The 26,406-nt window shown below is 41.2% G+C and overlaps 1 protein-coding gene across 6 annotated transcripts, besides 1 other annotated feature; it reads right to left on the reverse strand.

The window, feature by feature from the left end:
- Positions 1–5,883: 5,883 nt before the first annotated feature.
- Positions 5,884–26,406, reverse strand: oc (ocelliless). Of its 6 annotated transcripts, none has more exons than NM_001369965.1 (4): positions 25,819–26,406; positions 18,191–18,592; positions 16,085–16,239; positions 5,884–9,687 (listed from the first exon to the last, which is right to left on the reverse strand). In NM_001369965.1, exons 2-4 carry the CDS (start codon positions 18,369–18,371, stop codon positions 8,029–8,031), a joined length of 1,995 nt encoding a protein of 664 aa, NP_001356934.1. In that variant the 5' UTR covers positions 18,372–18,592; positions 25,819–26,406; the 3' UTR covers positions 5,884–8,028.
- Positions 13,154–13,184: a mobile genetic element.

A 26,406-nucleotide genomic window follows, 5' to 3' on the forward strand; every position in this document is an offset into this window, starting at 1 on the left:
ACCAAATGGCCCACCCCCTAAACCCTCCTGGATTTTCCCCGAGTTTTATGTACGATATTTGGGCTACCACCAGCAGGATGGGGAGGGGGCTTATGTACCGAAAAAAGGGGGTTTTTGGGGGTTGGTTAAATCGGGGAATGGGGGTTGGCTTGATTGGCGTTGCCTGTTTGGCCAAATGAAAAGAAACATTTTTGCCAGCAAATGAAGAAGGGAAAAATGTAGCGAAAGAAAAGAAAAATGCCTGGAAAAGAGGAAAAACAGCACGGTAGAAAATCAGACCCCCCCCCAATTTCACAAAGAGCAAGAAAAAAACCGCATACAATCCCAGAAAAACAACAAGATTGGTAAAGAGGGTAAAGAAGAGGAATCGCAATACGGGAAGGGGTGGTGTGGAGGAGGAAGAGGTGAAAGAAGACAGCAAAAGAGGTGGAAAAGAGGACGAATTTTGTGACTTTGAAGTGCGAGAGGCGAAAAATGTTGTTGAAGGTGGCTTTTCGGATCCACAAAAAAAAAAAACGGAAAAAGAACGGAAAGAGCAGAGAAAGAGCCAAGAGTTATGGAAGAAACGGAAGAAGAGGTGGAAACGAAACATTAATGTAAGCAACGCAAAGGCAAACAAATACATGCAACAAAAAGAGAGACACACACAAGCACATATTAATGTGCGACTCCTGTTTTCGTCTCGCTCGCACTGCAATGGCGACAATTTAACGGTAAGCAACGCGCTGCGTCGCGACATTGTGAACGCCCTCCGCGGCAGAACGAGATGGGCATACGCGTTGTTGCTGCGAGTGGGAGCGAGAGAGCCTGACTGGCGCAATTGGAACGCAAGTGGAGCGCGTGTAAGCGTGTGGAACGCATTCCACATGGCACTGGGAACAGTAGGAACAGAACCGGTGCTGGGAACGGTCCGAGAAGAGTTCGTTCACTATGCTTCAAATGGGCCTATGTTTTAAGTTTGCTATTTGATTTATAAGAGTTCTGTTTCAGCTTAAAATATGAAAAGCAATATGTAAAATATTTAAGTAAACGCATTCTAAGTTTCATATTATAAGAAGATGCCAAAGAGCAAAGTTCTTAATAAATTCAATTGAAAACTAGGTCACTGAGTTTCCTAGGCATGAATGTTCATAACTAAATTGAAATATAAGTTTAATGTAATTTAAATATGATACACACAAAACACACAATTTAAATGTAATTTATTCTATTTATTGGTTGTTTTTCCTTGAAATTGCATCAGTTTTTTTTACCGCACTGCTTACTGGAATTTGCCAACCAACCATAGATCCAATTCAATTCACCGACGTAGAATCGTCGTCGCAAATGATTGTGTTTCATAAAGTAAGTTTATATTTTTATCAGGAGCACAATGAACGGGAATCGAGCGAAATGAACGGAGTGAGCCACCGTGGAGGCATTTCTTTATTTATTTATTTGGCTTCCCTTAACGAACTCTTCTTGTCAGCTGGACGCGCTTTGTTGTCAGCTGTAAAAAACCGAAATTTATGCAATGACAGTGTCAGATCAGATCAGATGAGCACAAAGGGAGAAACGGGCAGCAGCAGCAGCAGCAGGAGTCGAGTACCGGCCCAAGCCCAAGCCCAAACCCAAACCCAAACTCCAACTGCATTATTTATCGCATTTCGGGCGGGCGATTCCGAGTCATTTAAATATTGTATTTAAAAAACAATAATAAATTCGTGGCGTTTTTGTTGCTGCAAAAATAGCATAAAATCGCATAAATAATTCAACTTAAATCACATGCTAAAGCAATGCGTGTTTAATAACAAATATATGCAAATGTTAATATGTAATATCGTTGATTTCCAAGTCTCATCTTTTGTTGTGGGCCATTTTTCAATACAAGTAGCACATTCCAAGCCACAACACTGCCAAAGCCGAAGCACACAAAGGCCCGAAAATCCATATACACACACTTTTATATATATATATATATCTATATTTATGAAGAATATGTATGTATATATGTACTAAATAGCAGCCAAACGTATTCGGAATCATCGTATTTTTGTGCTGCCATCTCGCTTGCGCATTAAATGGGTATTTTTCAAAACATTTTTCATACTAATTAATCAAATTAAGCTTAACCTTTTGTTGTTGGACTACCCAGCTACCATCAGTGAAATATCCCATGGATGGGGGGAATGGCATGGGGTGAATGCCGAAATATGCGAAGGTGGGCAAGTAGCTCCAGCTCCAACGAGATGAAGCACCTCAAAAGTTTGGGACTTTGTTATCTTCCAGTCTCCAAATTGTTCCTTCAATTTGCGTATGTTCAATGTGAGGCTTTCACATGTGATGATAGTTATTGATATTACTATATAGTTCATATAGGAGATAGTATTTAACGATATTTCGATAGCTAATTCCACTTGACCCCAAGAAACTTGCCCATTCTTTGTGCAACTTTACATATCCATTAACAACTTATAACATATTTCATATTTATTGATTTCCACTGGCGCTTGAATAAACAGATCTCCCGACTAATTTGTCAGGCTTCGATCAGGCTGTGATCCGCTAACACAAGATGGAATTAATTAGCGGCTTTAATTCCCCAGATTTTCTCTCATACTGAATTCGGTCATGTCTATTGAGTTTGTTGCCAAAAATTTTCCATGTGCCAAACAAACGTCCTTTGTTAAACTCTTTGTGTTCCAGCTCAATTAATCAGTTGTCAAGCGATGGACAAAAAGGCAGTGTTGATGAGTGTGAGTGAGATTTCCCCATCGAAATTTCGACTTGATGATTCTGTTTAGCATAAGTTTTTTCATCGACTTTTTGCCGACTTCACGGCTGATCAGCGGGCCACTTCAAAGGCGAAGCCATTCAACCTGCTGCGAGGGAGGGGGTGGGTGAATTTTTCAGTGCTTTTCTGGCATCTCAGCGTTTTCCGGGGGGAAACTTTCCGAAGGCGGAGTTACGTGCTGGAAATCAAAATAAACACACACGCCGCACATTATCGGGCAAGTGCAGCAGGCGCCGTCGGAACGGGGTGGCTACACTGCAAAAAAAATGGTGTTATGCCATGCAGAAAACTATTCAATACTGCTTATCACAAGCAAACATTAATTGTTCCATTTGGATCAGTGTAACAGTTACTCTAAATCATATTACAACGCCATACGCATGTACTTACTACCCTTTTTCTCTCACTGCAGGGACAGTGAGACTGAAGTCAATGGTGGTGGGCTGGTAAAATGGTGAAATGGTGGGGGTGATTCACATGGTTCACATGGCTCTCCATTAGCCGAAGCCAGGCCAGAAATTAAGTTGATAAATAAAATGCCAAAGAGGCAGAACGCCGTCGCCCAGCGTGAAAGATGAAAACATTGACGGACGGCTCATCATCATCCCAATCATCTCCTGCCGAAGCATCAGGATTGGGATTGGGATCGGAAACTGGCATCTGGATACCCTGGGACTTCAGTGGCTTTTAATCAGATGAAGGGGGGGCCGGCAGGTCACGTGGCGACTGACAAATCGACCAGCGGCAGGCAACCGCTAATCAGCAGAAAAAGTGGTCCACTCTAATAGATTTTTTGGTAATGGCAAGCGATAAGGTGCATATATATATAAATATGTATGGTTGAAATGTTTGCTGTTGGCAAAATATGGATGTGTTGATATATTTTATGCAACTACTTAAATTTGATATGTGATGGCCTAGCTAGTTCAATCATAGTTATACTGAATTATGCAATTAAATGTATTCAAAACCCAATTATCACCTGGTATATTCTACGTTCCAGTGCCAACTTAAGGTCAGGCATCCAATTAGTCATGGCCATTCAATTGGACATCTTTGAAATCAGGCAGCAGCAGCATTATCCCTTTGCAGGCCAACAACTAATTGGCACTTTTTGCTAGCAATCTTCTATGTATCTGTGCCAAACCGCAACAAATCTTTGTCGCTGCACTCTGGTAAATCAGAGCCCAGTTTTAATCGTAGCAACCCCAAAAATTGACATGCTACCAAAAATAATGAGTGGATGCTATTTTATTTTAGCGCCGCTCTTTGGCTTGGGGTTACGTGCCGCTGAAAAGGCGCAGCGGAAGATTAAAAACAATTTCCTGCCTACCAGGGGGAAGCATCTCAATTTGCTGGCTTCCTTGCTGGGTGACCCCCCCAAACCCAAACCCAAACCCAAACCCAAACCGAAACCCACATCCAATCCCAAACAACCTGCGAAACAGAACAGAACAGAAGGAATGGAATGGAATGGAAAGGAAAGGAAAGCCAACCGACAGCGATTCCTAGACCAGCAAAATGCACTCGACGAAGCCTCATAAATACCGAATTAGTTGGTAATTCTATAAGCAACACGCGCCCATTGATGACGACGACTGCCGATGGAGATGGATTGGGGTTCTGTTCTGGAAAATAGAAATGGAAATGGATGAAAAAAAAAAAAAAACACGAGCGAAAGCAATGGAAATAGAAATGGGTCGCGTGTCTCGACAGATAGCACACGAATTGGCAAAGAAAGTATGGTATAGGGGTTCCCAGCCATCCGAGAACTTTGGGAATCGATGGATCGCCCAGATAGGATAGCTTCAACTTCAACTTCTCAGATTCGCAATCTGATTGAGCTGCCGCACGTGCCGCCAGCTGGTGCGACAATTAGCCGCAAATGGCAAATGAATTTCATAGCATTTTCATTAGCATAATTAATCGCAAGTAACAAGCGGCGTTGGTCGTTGTAGATTAACTCCAAAATGGGCTATGATGGTAAAGGTAAATACCTGGGCACTTGTGGTTAGAAAATGGTAGCCATGCCACTTCATAGAACTTTATTGCACTTTATTCGTTGGTATTTATATAGCATTTTATGGTAGTTATTTGAAGTTGTTATTAGTAGTAGTAATCAAAAATAAGCTATTTGGCCAGGTTTTCAGCTGTAACTTGGTCAAAATCAGACGCATAGTCAAATGGCATACTGTATTTTGAAGCTGGAAAGCCAAGCTAACGATCTGTATCATTTTTGGAAAAATTCTAAAAACTCAAATTTTTAGTCATTTTTTCGATTTTTTGTAAGGGGTTACATCATTAAAATTTGCGAAAAATGGCTTAAAATTAAGTTTCCAAACTTTCGCCACTATTCGATTGGGAATTTCGTTACGAATTCAACGCGCTATAACTTTCCACTTTTGGACCATTATATTTGAAGTTTTGGCCAAAAAACTGATATTATTTTGGCAAAAAAATTGATAGGAAAAAAATATTTTTTTTTTAAACCGTCGGAGTTTTTTGTTCCGAAAGTTCGCTGAACTCGCTGAGAGAACTAAAACGCATGCAAAACGCGTATACCTAATACCCATTTCGTTGAGTGTAGCAGTGGGCTGCGGGGCGTGGCAAGTTGTATAAGTTTTATGATCTGAATTAATGGTTTATGATGATGATGGCTGCTGACTCGACTCGCCCTTTTTCGCCCAATTCGCTTTGCACTCCGCGGACTGCAAATGGGAATGGAAATGGTGTGGGTATGGGTATGGGTTTTGTTGTAGGGCTACCTTTTGGGATCGGGATCGGGATCGGGATCAGCAGACGCGTGCCCCACGGCTGCCAATAAATGCGCAAATGCAAACAAACAGAGCCAGAGCCACTGGAAGATCAGAAGTGATTGTATTTTAGCCGTCAACGGAATGTTAGCCTGGTAGCCTTTAAGGATCGTGTTTTATTTGCCCAGCCAAATTCCGCATCCTTAGTTTATTTATTCCGAATAACTCAGGTGAGTTGGGAATGCCAGACGTGTGACTCAAGCCAGTTGGAATTGCGAGATTATTACTGTATTTGATTAAACTATTTCTTAACATTTGCTTAAAACCTGCAGAGAGTTGAATAAATAAAAAGACGTGCTTATGTTTTTTTTTTCTTTATATATATATTATTCATCTGATCATATTTTTGTGAACTTTTTACAATTATTTTAGTTTTTCTTTCGGTTTTATAATTAAAAAAAAAAAAGAATTAACCAGTTTGCTTAAACGTTAGCATATAATTATATATAATATATATATATAGGGATCATATATATAATTATATATGCTGTATATAGATCCGCTCTTAAATATTAATAACTAATTTTGTTTATCTTTCTCTTGCTTCCAGATCATCGTTTACATCGTTTTTCGCTTAAAATGTATCCCGCGGAAAAAAAATGTTCTTAGATTAAGTGAATTAAATGCTAAATATTCTTCGATTTTCCTTACATGCTTTTCGCTTATGAGTGTGTGGTCTGTATGTGTGTGTTGTTTTGTCGTTGTGTGTGTGTGTGTGTGGTGTGTGTGTGTGATTGTGTTTTTTAAACAAATTGTTAAGCTTAAATTACAATTAAATTGAAATTAAAACTAAACAAAAAATTCCAGAAGAACTCCATTGAACTAACTTTTGTTTGTGGGTCTGTCTGTGTCGTGTGTGTTTTAATATTACAAAAGTTGTTCGTTATTTATTTATATATATATATTTATAAATCTTTTATCGTACTTTATGAAGAACATTTACACACACACATATATATCATTATATATATATATTTACCAAGAATTTTTCATGTGTTTTTTTTTTTAGGTTTTGTACATTTTTTAAAAATTACGTTAAATTATTTCATAAATATTTTCTTGCTGTTGTTTTTGTTTCGCTTTTGGATTGTGGCTTGTTTTTTATTTGCAATAAAATTTCCTATATATAATTTATATCAATCGTCATGTGTGGAGTTCCATCATTTATCATTTGCCTTCGTCATTTCTATCATTTCGAGTCGCTTAGTTGCTAAATACTCTTTCCCTTAGTTGGGAATTCCCTTCGTTTTCATATTATTTTATGCTTTTTAAGTCTGAAATGTTAATTCGTTTTAGCTGATTTGGGTTTGTATTCTCTATATATCTTTTATATTTATATATATATATATATTATGTATAAATATTCTTGTTTTTTTTTCGATTTCGTTTTTGTTTTTCATTTAGTTTGTTTATATAAAGACGACAAAATGATGATTTGAACTTTAAACATTCTTTTTTCCTTTTCTTGTTTTTTTTTTGTTTTCATAATGTTATGTCTTAGTTTGGTTTAAAGAACTTGAAATTGGAATTAAGTTTTAGCTTTATGATATGCTGAGCTGGTCCAAACCACCAGTTCTATGGTGGTGGTGGTGTTGGTGGTGCAGCTCTGTTCTCCTCTTACTGGCGATCCCCAAATGTCCCCATACGTTTTTTTTTTTGGGTTGATTGCCACCCAACGCCCCCCTGGCTGTACCACGTAATGGTCTACGTATTGCATTTAAAAACTCTCCTGCCAACTTACAATTAACGCCCCACTTTTCGCAATCCTCGCATGCATTTACTCTCTGGATTTTAACAAATGTTTGTCATCGGTTTTTTTTCCTTGATTTATCACTCATTTACTTCGTTGATCCTGGCGGCTTAAGCTAGGCCTATAATACCTATGTTTAGTTATAGATTTACGTTTATGTTTGGGCTGTATAAACTTGTAACTCCCCCCGCTTTTTACACACGCTTCTAATACATATATATATATATATATTTAAAAAAAAATTCTTGTTAACTACACAAAAAAAAAAAAAAAAAGAATGGAAATAGACCTCCAACGCGGTGCATTCCATTTCGCGATCATAGTTGGCATTGCTAAATTGGATGTTCGAAAGTTTGAGACTTAAAAGAATTTTCTTGAATCTATAAATAACCATGTACGATATTGATATTGAAATCTAAATGCCTCAATATGAAATTTAATAATTAATCTAACAATCAATAATGTGAGAAATCTATATATCTATCACTCTGAATTTATACGAGTCAAGAAGAGTCTTTCGAAATCAATGAGAACTTGAATTTCCTATTTCCAACAAATACGATCGCAAAGGAAGTGTATCTACGGTCGGTGTGTCTTCGAATTTGTTCTGAGAATGCAGCGGAGTGTCGGGGGCTGTATCTATGTGGGCTGTAGATATGTATCCATGTGGCTCTATACTCGCTATATCAATCTTAACCGAACGTATGATCCAGTTGCTGCTGATCTCCTTGATGCCCTATATCCTGTCGCTGTTCATCATCATGATGGTGTTGCTGCTGATGATGATGATGGCCGTGGTGATTCTGGTGTTGATTCTGGTGATGATTCTGGTGATGCTGATGCTGCTGTAGCTGGTGCTGGTGCTGCTGATGATGGTGCTGCTCCAGCTGGGGAGAACTATTGCTCCCCGATCCAGAACCAGAACCAGAACCAGAACCAGATCCACAACCAGAACCCGAACCCGAACCCGAACCCGAACCCGAACCCGAACCCGAACCACTTGCCCCCGCTGAACTGTTGTTGTTGCTGCCACCGCTGCAGTATTGGAAGAGTAGATTCTACACCATATTCGCGTACTTATCCTGCGGCGACATGTAATCCAGGCTGTTCTGGGAGAAGGCCTGCGCGGACACGGTGCCCGTGAAGGATGGCGATGGCGACAGACCAAAATTGGAGGCCGTGTAGCCCGAATGGCCCATGTTGTAGTTGACCTGATTCTGATTGCTAAAGTACTCCATCTGTGAGTAGTAGCTGGGCGCCTGGGCATAGTTATTCGGATATTGCTGGTACTGATTGTGCCAGAAGTTATACGAATCATGATTGGACATATAGGCGGCCGAATGGGCGGCAGAATGGTGGGCGGACTGGGCCGATTGGGCGGCATGGGCCGCTGCGGCCGCCGATTGCGGCGACATGGGTGTAATGGGCGGCGATGGTGTGGTGATGCTGCTGCTGCTGTCCATCGGTGTGATATTGCCACCCGGCTGCAGCAGGCGCGGATTGCTGCCGGCGGCCGAGCCATAGATGCTGTGATGATGATGCACTCCGGCACCAATATCACCACCGGCATCCTTTAGCTGATCATAGGGCGAGCGAAGCAGATCCTGCGATACGCCCACACCGACGCCAACGCCAACGCCGACGCCGACGCCCAAATTGAGGCCGCCGGATGAGGCGCCACCGCCGCCGCCGCCGCCACCCACACTGGATCCATAGCCGCCGGACAAGTGCTCCTTTTTGCAAACGATGCTCACCGGACTGACGGACGTGGCCGGCGTGGGCAGCAGTGGCGAGGAGTTCTGATGGGCGGCGGTCACGTTTAGGGCAGCCGCTGCTGCTGCCGCGGATAGGTGTCCGCCCGCTTGGCTACCGCCGCCGCCGCCGCTGCTGCTGCTGTTCGGCGTTGAGTTGCCTTGGTTGTTGTTGTTGCTATTATTGTTGGCCGACTGATTTGTACCGCCCGATGCTGCCGCCGCTGCGGCGCTCAAAAAGGAACTGTGGTGCGTCTTAATCGATTGGGCCGCTGCCACCGCTGCCGCTGCACTGGCTGCCGCTGCTGCCGAATTGTTGTTGCTATTATTGCCACCGGAGGAGCCACCGCCCTGCTGGCTGGACTGTGAGTTGCCCTGCTTTTGCGACGACTTGTTGCTGTTATTGCCGCCGGAGCTCTGTGTGTTGTTGTTGCTGCTGCTGCCGTTATTATTGCTATTGCTGCGACTGTTGGCCGAGGAGCTGCTGCAGCTGTTGCCGCTGCCGCCACCGCTGGCATTCTTCGAGCTGCTCAAGCTATTCGACTGCTGCTGCTGCTGCAACTGTTGGCGGCACTTGGCGCGGCGATTCTTGAACCACACCTAGAAAAAATTGCCAAAAAATTGAAGTTAATTAGTGGGGGTTCTATTTCGATTTAAGTTGGGTGCAAAGTTAGGAAAATTTCCCAATTCGACCACTTCATAAATGCTTAACATCAATCACAATTTGAAATGGCAACCCCCCGCCAAAAGATTCTGTTAAATCAATCAACCATCGATATTACAAATTCGTGGCTATTCAAGCAAATCATGTGCACACAAATTCCAAAAGCTCCATCCCCCGCTAAGTCCTGAAAATCGAAAAACAAGGTAAAACCGCAAACGAGCCAACAATTTATACAAAAATAAAAAAAAAATAAAATAAAAAGAAATCACTTTGAAGTTGGCCCACCCTGACTTTCCTTTGAAGTTCATTAGAAGAGGGACAAATCAAGTTGTCGTCGTTTTAAAACATCGCCAAATGTTGTCTAAATTTGTGCTAAAATTTGCAAAAATTCCCAAGCTTAGTGTTTTCAATATTATTATGAAATTTGCGAGCAGTTCATTAAACGGAATCAAAGAAAATGTCATAGGAAATCAGAGCGGACGAAGTCAAATCACAAAAGGGGATTTACGAGAATGCAAAATGGAATTGAAAATTGTAATTGAATTTCCTTCCAGCCTCAAGTGGAATGGGCCAATGCGTTGTGCTGACAAATAATGAAATTTGATACGCCTTGTTTAATGCTCTTTTTTTTTCCACGACTGGCTCCCCCTTTTTCTTTATTTTTTTGTGGAAAGGTTCATCCTCGAACTCCCCATGAAAATCAACAGAGAAAACGGCAATGAAATGCTCGAGTGGCCGCAGCCGCGTGGCAAGTGTTAACTTCCGAAAAAGGGGGGGGTTTCGGTTGGGCTGAGTGGGTGGTGTGGGGCGGTAATAAATTCAGCTGTTTACCAAAGCACAAGCCATTAGCAAGCAACACCAACCCCAAACAACAAATCACTGAAATAACATTTGCCATGCAGTCAGCATCGGTCCGACTGCTTTTCCAATTCGACTGCTTGACGAACAGCACTGCTTGTGCTTTGATTTCCGCCAGCCAGAGTTGCCAGAGTTTTTCGGTATTGAGCAATTTTCAAATGCATAGAACTGCTAGTTAAACGTACTGTCCGAATTGAAGAGATTCTTTTTTGAACTTCTTAAAACCATATTAGAATTATCATTCATTTCGAACTAGCACGCTTTTTGAAAGAATATTTTCTATTTTTTAGCTTTAAAATGCCTAATTTTGGCTGGAAAGCCGCCGTGTGCCGTCTGAACTGGCACTTAGCGGATTGTTTGCAGCCCCTTAAGCATAACAAACAAGACTAAGTGAATTCCTTGCGCTCGAGTGTGCCGCTTTATGGGCTGTTTATTGTTGTCCTCCTGTCTCCAGGACTCTACTCTATTCTCCGGTCCACAAGGGGATGCGTTTTTCGCCCAGGGGCGCGTTTGAGTGGGTGGTTATGGGTTTCCGGACCACTTCATGTCTGTGGGTGGCAGGGGGTCGTGTGATTCCGTGTGACAATATAATCGAGTCAATTTTTTGGCCGCCGGCTGTTGATGTAACTTTTCCTCTCTCAGAACAGCGCGTGACTTTTTGCACTTGTTGTGGGTCCAGAGATCCCAAACCCAGCCCAACCCATACCATTCCACATTTACAGCCAGCCATGGAGGACAGCCCGCAAACACCCCCCGCATAATTTATTCATTGCTCGCCGGGCAAACTAATTGATGTGGGAAAATTGCAGCCGCCGGCCATCAGGCACACGCCCACTTTCACGCCTCCCCCCTGACAAATAAACAAACAAACGCAAACATTCAGTAACAGCAAACTTTACTGAGACACTTGACTAAGGCAAACAACACTTGAGGCAAAAATTGTTGAGGCTGTGAGAATTCTGGATATCTGGTTCCTTGAGAAGATCTCCCAAAATAATATTCCATATATGGAATTTCCCGAGTAAACATAAAGTTGGAAAATACTATAGCCGACATTCTAAAGATGATTGCTGAGCTAAATATTATAACCGACATTCTAAAGTTGATTGCTGAACTAAATATTATAGCCGACATTCTAAAGATAATTGCTGAGCTTAAGTATGCAAGTTACCCATTTTATTTTTTATGCTTACTAATGAACAGTTCTTTTGCTAGCAAGTGTGTAATAGTCTCTATTTTTATTAACTCGATTCCCGGACTGACTTTTAGCTAAGCACACATATAATGTTCCGCATTGCATTAACAAATTGAAAATTATGCATAACTCTCGCAGCGTCTCTTTCTAAGCTCCATATATGATGCATCGGTCGCTCTCTTTCGCGCAAATGGGCATGAGTGGAAGGAGTGGAAATTGTTAATCCGCAATGGGAAAATTAATTTTATAAAACAGCTGTGCGGCAAAAGTTTCCCTTCTACGCTTCTCCCCTCATTTCGCGCAGCAGACAAATCCTTTTGCAACAAAGGAAAAGGGAAAATGGAAAACGTATAGAAAAAAAAAAAAAAGAGTTGGCTAAGTTTAGGTGCGCTCTCGCCCTCTCCCTCGCACCCATTGTTGCCGTCTCTTTCGCGCTCGTATTCCAACCCCCGACGACGAACAGCTGAAAACGAGGCGAACATATCTGGAATCCGTGGTGATAAAGGGGCAGAAGGGGGGGGAGGGAGCCCACGAGAAGGGGTAGGCTACACCATGGAAAAAATTCCATTATAAATATAGGATCTATCAGAGATATAGTATGATCTCTCAGAGATATAGTATGATTGCAATCTAACTGTATGCTTTATGAAATACTCATGTCTTAAAGATCCTTCACATTTTCAATGACTTCATTAGGATAGTGTTTGTTCATCTATTGAAAACCTATACAAGTTATTACTAAACAGGGATCCCCCTTTGAAGAACTTCTGTTTTCGAACATTTCCATTTAAAATCGGAAGATTTTCTTTTAGTGCACAGGAGCTGCAGAGGGGTTATTATTATTAGGGGTGCCTGCTTGCCTGGCTGGGATTGGGATTGGGATTGGGATGTTTCTGCCGCTGCTGGCTTCCCAGTTTACCAGTTTGCCAGTTTCCCCGTGATTTATGACTGCTAGCGATGGCAGCCATCCAAACTCCGACCACCGACCCACAGGCACCAAAAATGGAACAAAAAAAAGATGAGAAGAGAAGAGAAGTGAAAAACCCGATCCGCACCCTCGAACGGCGAATGAAAACATTTGGGCGTAAATGTTTGCTCTGTTCTGGTGCAGATAAGCTGCGTAAAATTATTACGTTATTTGTATTGGTTGCAATCAACGCCCTCTCACTTGGAAACGAGACACAGGGGGACGGGGTAAACCCACCCCCGGATGCCAAATACCGGATTCCGGATTCTGAACTCTGAATCTCGCTACTGGGCCATAAAGATGCCTATCATTCAATTAATATTTACCAGACCCTAAGCCCCGTCCTTCTGATTATGACTCCGCTTTCGTTGCGGGGATGCTGATTCTGATTCTGATTCGGATTCCGATTCGGATTCAGATTCTGTTACTGATTCTCACCTCGGCGGTAATGATTATTTATGTGAAATGATATTCTGTTCCACTGACAACGTGGTGACCTTTCAATGGAGGCCTCCTGTTGCGAGGACTCAATGTTAATGTCGTAACGATAATATGATGGTCTTAAAGGTGGTCTGTCTATGGTTGCACTCTCAATATGGGTAGCATCATAGTTCTAGTTAATACGAGTTCTCAATTATTATTATCTCAGGCAATATGTATTTGTTATAATCCACTTTAAATTCTAGTCAAACTAACCAGCTACTAACTCTTTACCCCTGCCGTCGGCAGTCTAGTTTTTTTGCTCGGGCTAATTGAGTTGCTTGGCTTCCTTGGCAGTGCCAAACACGAAGCCCCATTCTCAAGAACCCAGACCAGACCAGACCAGGCCAGGCCAGACCATCGGATCCCCAATGCTGAATACCCAGTAGTTACCCAAACCGAAAGCCAAGCCAAAACGAAAACCAAAAGCCAGACGCCTTGTAACATGCAAGCGAATCGTGTTTTTTGCCCCAACTGCTGCTACTCTTTCCCCGCCTTTTTGGCCAGCATTTCCATTTCCATTCGCAGTTTTCAGTCGGTTGGGGTTTTTTAAGGTTTTTCCTAGTTTTCCTGCCTGTAATCTGATACGTGACCGAGTGTGGGTGCCTATGTGTTTTTATAACAGTGGATGGATGCATTGACATGTTGCGTTACTACCCAGAGGTACAGTGGCACGAAATGGGGTTAAGATTTGAATGTAATCGGTACTATATCATATGATATTTGCAAGAAATTTGCACACGATTTAGTAAATATCATTGAAATATTCCGATGATGCAACCACTGTACTCGCATTTGAAAATCAATCAAGCCGTGGCGACAAGAACAACGCAAGAAACTAACCAAGAAGAAGCGACATGTGTGGAAAAATGTGAAAATCTATACAAATGTCAATTCCCAGCTACACCCCCGACATTCATATATAGTACATCCATCCACACTTCCTTATACACATACATATGTATATCGCCCCTTGGTTTCGCCGGTGTGCATTACTCGAATCAATTGTGTAAAAAACGTAACTTTGAAAAGGAAACAATACAGTAGCAGGCGATTCATGGGACATGTGCAAGGTGTCCTTGCTGTATTCTTTCCATGCTCACCATTCATTCGGTCTGCATTCCCCCTCCCCACCCCTTCGAAAATAGAACGTGTCGTTTTTCATTCGGAGCCGACCACTGCAGGGGCTTCCTCCTTAATCGCTGTTGCTTTTTACGGCCAGGTCTTTAAAGTTGACTTGCTATTAACTGCCTTTCTTTCTTTCTTTCTTTTAAAGCGTGCTCGTTATCTAAGTAGCTAACTTGGTATCCTTACTCTCATATCTTTTATCTCTTGTTTTTATCTTTATCTTTAGAGCGCTCTACTAACTTATCAACTTATACTAAAGTTAGACGTCTTGTTACAGAAGTTTCTGTTTATATCTTTCATAAGCCTGATGAAAGTTGCATGATTCTAACCCTGCAGTGTCACGTCCTCAAATTACACGGACAAAAGCAGCGGCTAACAAAGCAAGGGCAAGCAAAGCAAAGCAAAGCAAAAGCAAAGCAAGAGCAAAAGCAGAAGCAGAAGAAAAGCAAACAAATCGATAGATCAATGTGTAGCTCTGTTGCCAATAATGTTTATTTTTTGTACACTCGCCTGGCGTTGTGTGTTTTCATTGCAGTTTCAGTGTCCAAAAACGATCGATGTTGCGGCTGTGTTTGCCCAAGAAATTACCAAAGGAGATGACAGTTTTTTTTTTTTTTTTTCCAACGACCGGAAACTGTGATCGTTTTTGGGCCATTTGGCAGTTTTTCGGGCCAACGGCGCTAGGGAATTGGATTTGTTTATTTAGGCCCTATCATCGTGGACACCTAAACAAATAGACGAGGTACCAACGCTCCGTCTTTATTCACCCGAAAATTGAGTTGTACAATTTGCCGTCATCGTGATCATCTGGCTGACGCTAGAAATTAGCGCAAATTATGCTCGCCTAATGCCTTGAGCAAACTTCAGTTACTTCGGCATTTTATTTTCTATCCAATATCCTGAAGGGGTGACTTGTCATACCCCGCAAATACGTTCGGCAAATACGGCAATTTATATCGCGCCGTTATCCTTTGAGGGGGAAAATTCAGGGACTTCTCGGTAACGGAACTGCCAGTCTATTTGCATTGGATGAAAGTCATCAAATCTGTGCGCTCCATATGCGTACATGGCCATGGTAGCAACCACCACCACCCCCTCATATCCTGGCTATATGTAATATGTCTATCCTTCTCAACAATCTGTTACGAGCTGTTGTAATTTGTTTGTTTTATGGATTTCCTTCGACGTCCGCCGCCGCATTTGTCGGCATTTTTCGAGGGCATTTCGCCTAATTAAACCAACTATACAAGTGTATCTGTGCGAGTTTTTGTGGGTTCACAAAAAGCTCACATGTGCTGGTAATCGTAATCGCAATGGGCGTGTGCCCAAGTCACTGAGGCTTTCGAAGTCAAAAAAAAAAAAAACGAGTTAGCAGGTCAGCGCAAGTGTTTGTATTTGCGTTTTGGGGCGGAGAAAAAGTTAAAGGAAATGCGATACCGGCAGTGAAATTAACTCAATTTATGGGGGGGAAATTTGGAAAGAAGATTGGGAAGTAATTCCTAGCAAGTTAGTACTCTGGATGGCACATCTTTCATAGGAAAATATGTAAAAAACTGATTTCAATTAAATGCTCTAATCAAGGAAACTAGCTTGTACTATTTACTGAAAACCTCACATGATCCTTGCTTAAATAACTCACTTTCTTTTCTGTCAAGTTTCAATATCGATAGCATTATAGGTTGCCAAGTTATGATTGTATGCTTACCTGTACTCTAGATTCGGGCAGATTGATCTTGAGCGCCACTTCTTCGCGCATGAATATGTCCGGATAACGGGTCTTGCCAAATAGCGCTTCCAGAACATCCAATTGGGCGCGTGTGAATGTGGTGCGTTCGCGACGCTGTTTTCGTGTGTTGACGCCTGGATAGCATAGATCGCATAAAGGGGAGAAACGAAAAAGGATACAAATTATAAGTTATAAAGTTCACAAGCCGAAACGAGTGCCTAACCGAATGTGCTGAAAGTTCTTCATCGCGGGAAAGTTACGTATACGCCATGGATGTCGTGACTTTTCCCAGTAATATTTTCGACAGTAACCGTTATTTTGCTGCCCCTTGTGCCTGTGTGTGTGTGTGTGCTACCACTACACTTTTATGTGTGTGATGTGGCTGTATAGCAACCCCCGAAAAATGTGACGGCCAACCCCTAAAAGAATAAAAAGGACTGGCAAAGGAACCAACCCCCGTGCAGCAGCCGCCCCAAAGAAACGACTCCCTTTTTTCCAGTACATAATGTTTATATATGTAAGGCGTATATAGTCATTGCGTGCGTGTGTGTGTGAGAGTTCGTGCGTGCGTGTGTGTGCGTACTAAGCCGCCGCATTGTTTGCCCTGTCAGCTCTCTCTCTCTCTCTCTCTCTATCGCTCACCCTCGATGATGGCTCGAAAAGTCCAAAAAAAAAAACCCGAAACATCAAGATCGAGACTTTGCCATCGGCCCACTCCCTATATTTATACTTCTTTTTGTCCCAAATACACCCCGACCATGCGACCATGCCGACTATACGACTGTATGGCCCTCCCTTTCTGGCTCTATCAAAAATTAATGAGTTAGTCATTTTGGTCATGAATTTATAAATTGAATAAAAAACTTCACTTCACTTTGCAGCTGCCGCATTTCGTTTGCGTTTACGTTTACGTTTCAGTGTCTGTTTCAGTTTCAGTTTCGTTTTCGCTTTCAAAATGGTTGCCAACTTGGTTTATTTCTTTATATCCACACAATTAATTGCAATTTGTGTCTGTCTGCCGTTTTTTTTTTTTAATATTTTTGGGATACTTAATATTATGATTTTTTGCCTTGGCTTTATGGAGAGAGCGCGTTCGTTTAATTAACTGCACCTATAAATTGTTGACTTCTTTCAAATAATATTTTTTTTATGGCTAATTTATGGGATTTCTTGGAAGGTCTCGCAGCTTTTTGATCGAACAAAATAGCTCAAGGTTTGTCTAACTAAGATTTCAGAATTTCAGATTGTTAAAGAAGTGCTCATTTTTTGTTATATTTTTTTTATCACCGTAAGTTGTCTGATACTTGTTTTCTTTTTCTCCGCCATTAATGTTTTTCTTCATTATGGCCTCTTTCATCATATTATATCTTCATTGTCAATACAACTGGCTTATGTAACAAGTTAAAATTCTGTCAATTACTTGGCTTATTACAGCAGTAAAGGCAACGCAAGGCAAAACTACACAAATTGATTACGAGTATGAAATGGTTGTTTTCTTTTTATAATTTTTCTTTTTTTTTTTTCTTCTTGTATGATTTTTAGTCTTTTCTTTTTGTAGCCGTTCAATAATTTTGTGTGTGCCGCTTGGACAGAGAGTCTTTTGTTGGCATTTTGTAGCCAATTTTTTGTGATTTTTGTCAGGTTTTTGTTTGTCATTTGCAGCGTCACCGAGGGAAGCGAAAAAAAAAACTGGAACCGAAAAGCTGAATCTAAAGCTGAAAACTTGAAGATAAAGTCGCCGCGAAGACCGAAGACTACGGAGACTTCGAAAACTGCCCGAAGCTCATTATTCATTTTGACAATTTAACTGATAATGATGCAATATCGATGCGAACTGACATTGAAAGCCAGCAAAACGAAGAGGAAGCCGAACTATGCAGTGGCAAAAAAAAAAAAAACGCAACATACGAAAATTCCCCATATTCCATCTGTGTTATGTTTTTTTTTAACTTTAACTTTCGAACGATACGCATGTCACTGGCATTTTGTTCTGCCAAACTTTCAGCACATTTGAGCGATCTGATTTGCTTACGTGCTGCACAATTATGTTTGTGCATATACCAAAATTGTTGTTGCGATATTTACCCCACATACCTTGGGAGAACCCGACGGCCTCCAGTCCGTGTGGGAGGCCGAAGGGCCCCAGCGATGGCATGGGCATGCCGGGCGGCAGGGGTCCGTGCGGCACCGAATGATGCGGATGCGGACCCCCGTAACTGTGCGGATGGGGGCCCAAATCGCCCGATTTGAGGAAGCCCGCCGCCATTAAGGCCTCGGTCGAGTGCAGCGCCACGTTGAAGCTGTGTGTCTCCACTGGCCTCAGGCTTCTATAATCCGTATCCGTATCCGTATCTGTATCTGTAGCTGAAGCTGGAGCTGGAGCTGGAACTGGCTGGATCTATCCACCAGGTCACTCACGTATTCCGATCGATAGTCAAGTAGAGCGATAATCGCTGGTTAGTGCGCTCTAGGTCCTTTCAGTAGGATCTGTAAGATGGTATAAGTTATTAGCTATTATTAGTGATTTAACAAAGTAATAGTATCGAGAGAATACAGCTTGTTGAATTTTATAATGAACAATGTCACCTATGCTACTGTAGAACACATAAGATTCTTTATCGGTTTAGTTGCGATAAGATAGGAAAATGCAGTGCAAGCAATTATGAGTCGGTGAGTTAGGAAAATCTGTGCGAAAACCACTTGATGCCAACAAATCACTCACAATTCGCCAATTATCTGTGAAATTCACTATTTGCTATTCCGCCAAGACTCTGTATGGGATAAGATGCTTGTTTGTGGTGGGCTAAGCTCTTGCCACGAGTTCCAATTACATTCTAAGATCGAGACCAAACAGAACCGGGACTTATATGGCAGGTCTAGGTCTTGATCTATGTGGCTGTCTGTGCCACCATCTCTGTCTGCCGCCTATTACCATCTCTGTCGCGCCCTCACGCGCTCTATCGCCCACTCACGATCGTTCCTTGCGGTTTAATCCCGACGTTTGCCTATGATGTAAAATCTTCTAATCTGGGCAGCGCACACAGAATCCGAGGAAGATTACCCAACCGCCTCCAAAACGGGGACCCGAATCCCGAGATTTCGAGATCCCGAGTAGCGAGATCCCGAATCCCAAAACCCGAACACCGATACGAAGTCGCATTCGGGCTTATCTTGCGGTTTAAAGATCTTTGATCTGCGCTTAGCCGCAGGATTATTTCAGACACTTACTAACACACACGATGAATATCTACGGGGAGGAGACGGACTGATCCAGGACAATGGGCATTAAGATTAAGCCCAGAAAGAGACAACTAGCCTGGATTAAATTCCCTTTGTCCTGTTCTTCACTACTCTCGTCGGTTTTCGTGCGAAAAAAATTAGCACTATTTGGACGGGGAAAGTAGGGAAAGAAAGTCCAAATAGTTTCAAAAAAAAAAAGAGAAGGTTGTAATTGCGGAATTAGCACGAACACCTCTCGCATTGTTTTGAAATTGAATACCGCACATGGAATACGGAAAACGGAACTATTTGTCACATCAAGAGAGAAAGATATCCACATACGATGAGTGTATGTAAAATTTGTTTTGTTTTGTCATGTCGTTTTCATGGCTCAATGCATTTTGGCCTCAAAATGCAGCCGCAAATACATCGAGATCCCGAGATGCGAAAAACAAAAAGCACCGAAACAGAAACAGAAACCCAACCGAACCCGACCCTGATATAGCACCCGATCCCCGATCCCCGATGTGCGTTGACAGACCCGGAGCCTGTTCCTCCTGCCCTTCGAATTGCCAAATTACATGCTCACGCGCACACGCAAATTAATAACACATCTGGCTTCAATTCGAGATTCGGCAGGGCAGCGATAAAAGAAAAAAAAAAAGAACACAGCGAAAGAGACAGCGAGAGATGTGCTCTATAAAGGATTCGCCCTTAACCATCCACCAAAATGCCCGTTTCGGTTCGCTGCCCATCTCGGGAATCCAACTAAACGGAAGCTGATCGAAACCAAAGCCATAATTGATAGTTGCATTAAGTTGATTAAAGTAATAATTAAATAATAGTAATAGCATTATGATTATATGCACAACAGGTTGTGATACCAGAATATAAAAAAAAAGTTAGCTAATCGCAACTATTGAGCTATTAACAAGAAATAAAAAGGTGAGCTTAAATAACCAAACTAATCACGTTTGAGTTTTAAGCGAACTCTTTTTCTTATTTACCCCATCCCATTAAAGTTCCCATGGCTCTTATTTAACCAACAACTTCCATTAACCAAAATTTTACAAACGATCGAAGAAGGTAGAAATGTGAAATGTAGCTCCAAAAAAGAAAAAAGAAAAAACCTCGTCGTCAAACTCTCAGCATCTGTCAAAAAAAAAAACCGAATGTGACACATTTTCGAAAACATCCCGGCAAAGAAATGGGTTGGAATATGGAATGAAATGGCGATCTACGGCACTACGTGATTTTCTAGACATTTCACAGCCCCCTTTGGCCTTCCGCCCTCGCTGATTATGAAAAATCATGGTAAATGGCAAAAAGAGCAAAATAAAAAATAAAAAAAAAAGAAAACAAGAAGGCCCCGCTGGCACTTTTTTCATTTTTTTTTTTTTTTTTTGAAGAGATCCATTGTGAGGCCGAAACGAGTCGAGACAAAATCATTTGGGCTGGACATATATCACGTACGAACGGCGGACACTTTCATTATAAATTCCATTCGGCATTTTCATGATTTTCGGTTCGGTACGATCTTCTGATTTGCTCCATTCTCAGCGAATGTTTTTCAATTTTCACTCTCGATTTCTATATCTACTCCCATTTCCGCCGCCTCACAAACATTTCAATTCGTTTGTCCGCGCGTAATTACGGTCAAAATAATATTTATTGGACAAACAGCCGGGAGGAAAACAAAATAAAGCCCAGAGATTCAGCGATGCTACCGTAAGATTTTGGGGGTTTTTAGAGATTTTCTAGAGTGCTGTAATGGAGAGATGGGGGGGGATGGGGGGTACTGAACCCTTTATAAGCCCGCACATCCAAGTGTTTTGGTTCGCTGATGATCCGACTGACGGTCCCTGGGAAAGTCGAAGAGTTCAAGATTCGAATAGAAATCGAACTGCCACTTGGCTACTGTTCATTTGGGCCATGGGAATTGTGGATCTCCACGCCGTTTGCCCGTTTGATTAATGGTCCGTCTTTGCATAACTTTCGGTCTACGCATTTGGCTCTGACTAATATGAAATATTAAATGCCGTCTCGGCGATCGCATATTTATATCTATATTTAAATTTAGTCAGTCGGGCATACAGCGGTGTGCAGCTGTCAGGAGTGCTAACCTGTCAGTCGCCGGATCGCAGTTAGTATTAGTAGTAGTAGTAATCGCTGCTAGTTTCTGGTAGTCGCTGCTATTAGCCGCCTTAACAAGCATCGCAACAACTTAATGTGCCCGGGCATATTGCACATTTTCCTACTGCACACTGGTTAGCGGTCAGGTGAAATGCAATTCAATTGTTTTGGAGTGCCATTTCAGTTGATCAAGCAAAATCAATTTTATTTACCATCGCTATCTGAAAACGATCAAATCTAAAGGTTCTCTTATAACAACATAGTAATATTGTTAAACTTGGCTTTCTTTTGCAATCAGCAATTGGAATCGGTAGTGTATCGCTTTGGAAAACCATCTTAGGATGCACAAATCGCATTAGTAAGCCCAAGTTTCTAGCCAGTGTTAGCTAGTCACATATATTCGTCTATATGGATAACGCGTTATGGCAGCGAAAGAGATGGAGGCATACAAACCGAAAGAGGTGGCAGATGAAAAATGCATTTCTCAGGCTCATTTACATTGAGCCGCGGCTACTGGAATATGCTATATACATATGTATGTATGTACATACATATATGCGGCATAAAACCCAAACTCAAACTTAAAACTAGACGGTCCGAAGACCCAAAGTCCGAGTTCGAGTCTCAGTCTAAGAGTCTGAGTTTCTGTTTCTGGTCTAGCATAATAAGCCTGTCTGCCTGTCTGTCTGTCTCTGTGGCAATAATGCAACTTAATAAATGCAACAAAGAACGCGAAGCAGAAGTGGTGCCCCCAAGTATGAGGTATAAAGTATAAAGTATAAAGTAGCCACTGCACCAGTCACGTCCCAAAAAAAAGAAAAAGAAAAATAAAACGAAGAGATGAAAACGGGTAGGAAAACTCGGAGCTAGTCGCGCTGCCATTTCTACGCAAATGCATTTTGACATTTAAATTTGCAATTTTCGCATAAAATTATATTTATTTATTCCAGCTGGCTTTGGTGAAAAGTGCAACCTTGCTGCCGCTGGAGGATCGGATCGCGATTATGATGATGATGAGATGTGGATGTGGATTCCAGCTACTGACTTTTGACTTTGACGTTGACGTTGGCTGAAGTTTAATTAAGCAACGTGCCAAATAATTGAAAAAGTGTGAAGATTTGACAAGTTTAAGAGGCATTAAAATCTAGCCTCCGACTATGAACACTCACAGTTGCAATATATGTACATATGTATGTACATATGGCCTAGAAATCAAACGACTAACTGTTTGCGGCGCTGCGACAACTTTTCCACTTGGCCACATTTTTTAATTAGTTTCTGTATTTTCGCTTATCGCACGGCAAATTATTTATTATTTACCTAATCGAATTGACACATGAGCAGACGTCGGTGTAATTAACAGATACGAGGCAGATTGCTCAATCATAGTAATCTATCGTCTATAGATTTAAGCATAATCCCCACGACTTGTCCAAGTAAAACGTACTCCCTATCAACGAGAATTGCGATATATGATGGATATACTCGACTATGCTAACAAATTGCTGCTTTTAATTGCTTTCCCATTAAGTTAACAATTAGCGATTCGATATGGTTATCACATATAAACGAGTGAGTTAAACGAATTGCAATTGTATAAGCAAGAAGTTTTTATATTTCCATATGATGTAAAGTGCTCTCAAACAGAATATACCTATATTCCTAGATCTACCTGTTCATTCACAAGCCACTTTTTTGACACACAAAACCCAATAAATTTCCATAAAATTGCTTTTAATTCAATAAATTTCTGGCTTTACATCATTTTCTCTGCCTCTTCCCACAAATCCATTCACACAAAAAAAAAACCAACCAAAAAATAACAGAAAAAAAAATGTTGAATGAATTGCGCTTGTTGTTTTGGTTATTGTTGTTGCCTTGTACAAATGATTGCATCATGGACAGTGGACCAAAAATACAAAAAAAAAATATATTGTACATATCAATAATAGACTAATAGAGTAAAGAGCTCCAGTCGAATCGCAGCACAAACAAAAACAGCAAGAAAAACAACGACAGCGGCTAGAAAAACTTATTATTTGACGCATTGTCAATGTGATCTTGATAAGTCGAAACTGGAAATGGAACCTGAAGACTGAAAACTGAAAACTGAAAAAAAAAATAAACCTCCGTCTGAGTGATTTCTATTTAAATGGCTTTGTCAACGAAATTTGAGAAGCGAATAGCAACAACACCGCCAGTATCGCGTAATGAGCAAAGAGTGAAGAGAGATAAAAATTAATAATACAAATAATTGGTAGGCAAAAAAAAAAATTGGGAGAAAAAAAGTCAGTAAGTGCGTCCAAGTCCAAGAAACGCTGGATGAAATGAAATAAACTGAAACGAAATGAAACCTCACTTAAGGCGAGGCGACGCCACAAGAGATTGACAAAAGATGACGACAAAACAAAAAAAAAAAAAAGGCAACACCCGATCTCCCAGGTACGAGCATATATATCCATACCCATGCCAAGTGTGTGGGAGTTCGAGTTGATCGCAACCAAACCGATCCGAAAGATTTGGGGCGTGCTAGGGAAGCGGAACAATGGATACCGTTTCACAGTGAGCGAAAATATGCCCACATATTAAAATATAACTCAAAAACCACTATGGAATAGGCTAGAACTACTAGTATTGTTCAATACTTAATCAATAGTACAAAATATGGAATGCTAACATATTGATAAATACTATTAGTTGTAATATCTATCACATCATGTCCCACAAGCATATCGAACCAACGTACTTCCAATGAATTCTTGATCTAATGTTTAGCTATGCCATTGCTATGTGAATCTACAACTTCGAGTACTTTTTTTTTCAGTGCTTCCTAGAGCGAAATTCACTTATTCGCTGAGCTTTATGGATATCCGCGATAAGGTATCAAATGTGTCGCGACGCGATCTCGGCGACTTTCAATTCACAATCGACAACGCTGGGCGGATGTTGTGAATGAATGAATTGGCATTGGAAGATTGGTACATTGAGGTATTGTGATACTATGGGGATCTAGGCAGGGCCAGCAAGCACAAGCGTGGGTGGGACCGAATAGATCCCAAGAGATCCCCACCAGCTTCACCAGCTACACCAACTGCACGAACTCCGTATCCGAATCTGAAGCCGAATCCGAATCCCATTCTCAACACTTTGATTCGAATGGAGAAAGACTATCGGAATGGGAGAAAAATGAATCGACTTGCATATTTAATATTCAGTTGCTTTATGTTAGAAAACCATATGCAAATTAATAATAAAGCAGAACAACAAAGTAGCCAGCGAGGAGTCAACGTATTATTCAGATATTTTAATTTATAGCCGCCGCTTTGAAATTAGACGATCCGATCGCTAACATCGGGAAGTGGGAATGTGGTGATGTGGGGATGTTGGGAATATGTGTGAATAATGTGACCCGAACGGGTCCGTCGGCTGTCTTCTATTGTATCTAGTATTGATTTTCTTGGGGTTTCTTCGCCGTTGGCCCTATCATTTTGTTAGCCTTTTTTCTATATCACATTTCTCGTATCGATTTGGTCGGCTCTTGCTGGCTTCTTTTTGTTTTGCCTAATTAGGGGAGGCGGCCTTAATATGCCCATTAAAATTATGAAAATCATAACGAATCTCCGAAACGCGCATTTTCTCACATTACGATCAGCACATTAGTCATAGGCGGAAATTTCCTGACCGAAACCAGATTTTTAAAAAAAAGGCTCCATCATATCACGAAGAGCTGAAGGAACTGAAACAAAGTTTCGGGCATGGAATAGGTAACTCTATTGTTGGACTTGGGAGTCCCCGAAATCAATGAATAGTATTCCAATTAAAGACTTCTAAGATCCATTGAATCTGAAGCTAAATAAAGACTAGTATATGTGGCAAAATAATATCGGTTGATTATAGCATTTGGAAGAACATTTTAACCTTGTAAATATATGTAGAAGTGTAAGTGAAAAACAAAAGATCTGTCAAGTTCGGCTAATCGAAAATAGTGAACCAAACATATTATAACATATCTCTAAAGTCTGAGCTTTATAATGAAGAATGAAGATTGGCTCAAGAATAAAGTTGAAGCGATAACGAAAAAGAAAATAATTAAGCTTTACAGCGTGTTAGATCTTTCAATATTATTCCAAGTTTAAAGAGTGTATTTCAAATATGTCATAGATAATGTAAGACTTGTGACCTAATATCTCTGCTAAATAAACAAGTTGATAAGAGTAATCCCTAAGATAGATTCCCGCTCCCCCAAAAACTACTTAGGTCTACAGATTCCCCATGTAATCCGTGCTTATCTCTCGGCTCCACATTCCTTGCTGGATATATAGATTGCTACCGATTTCTCGATATCGGCGGATCGCACTCACCGAAAAAAAAACACAAACAAAACTAGAAGCAAAACGGTGCTGTATTCCAATGGTGACTTGTTTTCGGATCCAACTACTATATGGTTATGGCATGAGTATATTTTACACATGCATATATATAAAGATATATATGTATATTTATATATATATAAATATTGTATTCCAGAGATGTATGTTTTTTGGGCGATGTTTATGGTTTAGCACTGGCAACACGGTAAAAAAACAGATTCTCGTCACTTGGCACTGCGTTATATCCAAAAGGATATATCTCTCTGTATTACTTAGTATTCTCCTCTGGGGCTCTTTGTTTCTCTATAGCTGTGTTAGCTATAGCTTCTCGTGTTGATATTTGTTTATTTGTGTTTGATTGGTTTAGTTTGCTTCGATTTGATTTGATTCGGTTTGGCGACGGCGAATTGATTGTTGTTATTGGCTTGCGCTGGTGCTTGCTTGCTTATCGGCGAACGCGGCGAGTGGCGAGAGCGATCGAACGAGCGGCGAACGGGGCGAATGAGCAACTGAGCAACTGGGCGACGGACGACGCACAAAAACAACCCGAGCGGCACGAAAGTTACTCTGGAAATGAAT

The sequence above is a fragment of the Drosophila melanogaster genome, chromosome X (assembly GCF_000001215.4).
Source record: "Drosophila melanogaster chromosome X".
Taxonomy (NCBI): Eukaryota; Metazoa; Arthropoda; class Insecta; order Diptera; family Drosophilidae; genus Drosophila; species Drosophila melanogaster.

Coding starts and splice junctions, on each gene's coding strand:
- oc (NM_001272416.1), bottom strand. CDS start 18,371: ATGGCGGCGGGCTTCCTCAAATCGGGCGATTTGGGCCCCCATCCGCAC. Junction 16,240..18,190: donor GTTCTCCCAAGGTATGTGGG/GTAAATATCGCA, acceptor TATGCTATCCAG/GCGTCAACACACGAAAACAG. Junction 9,688..16,084: donor TGCCCGAATCTAGAGTACAG/GTAAGCATACAA, acceptor AATTTTTTCTAG/GTGTGGTTCAAGAATCGCCG.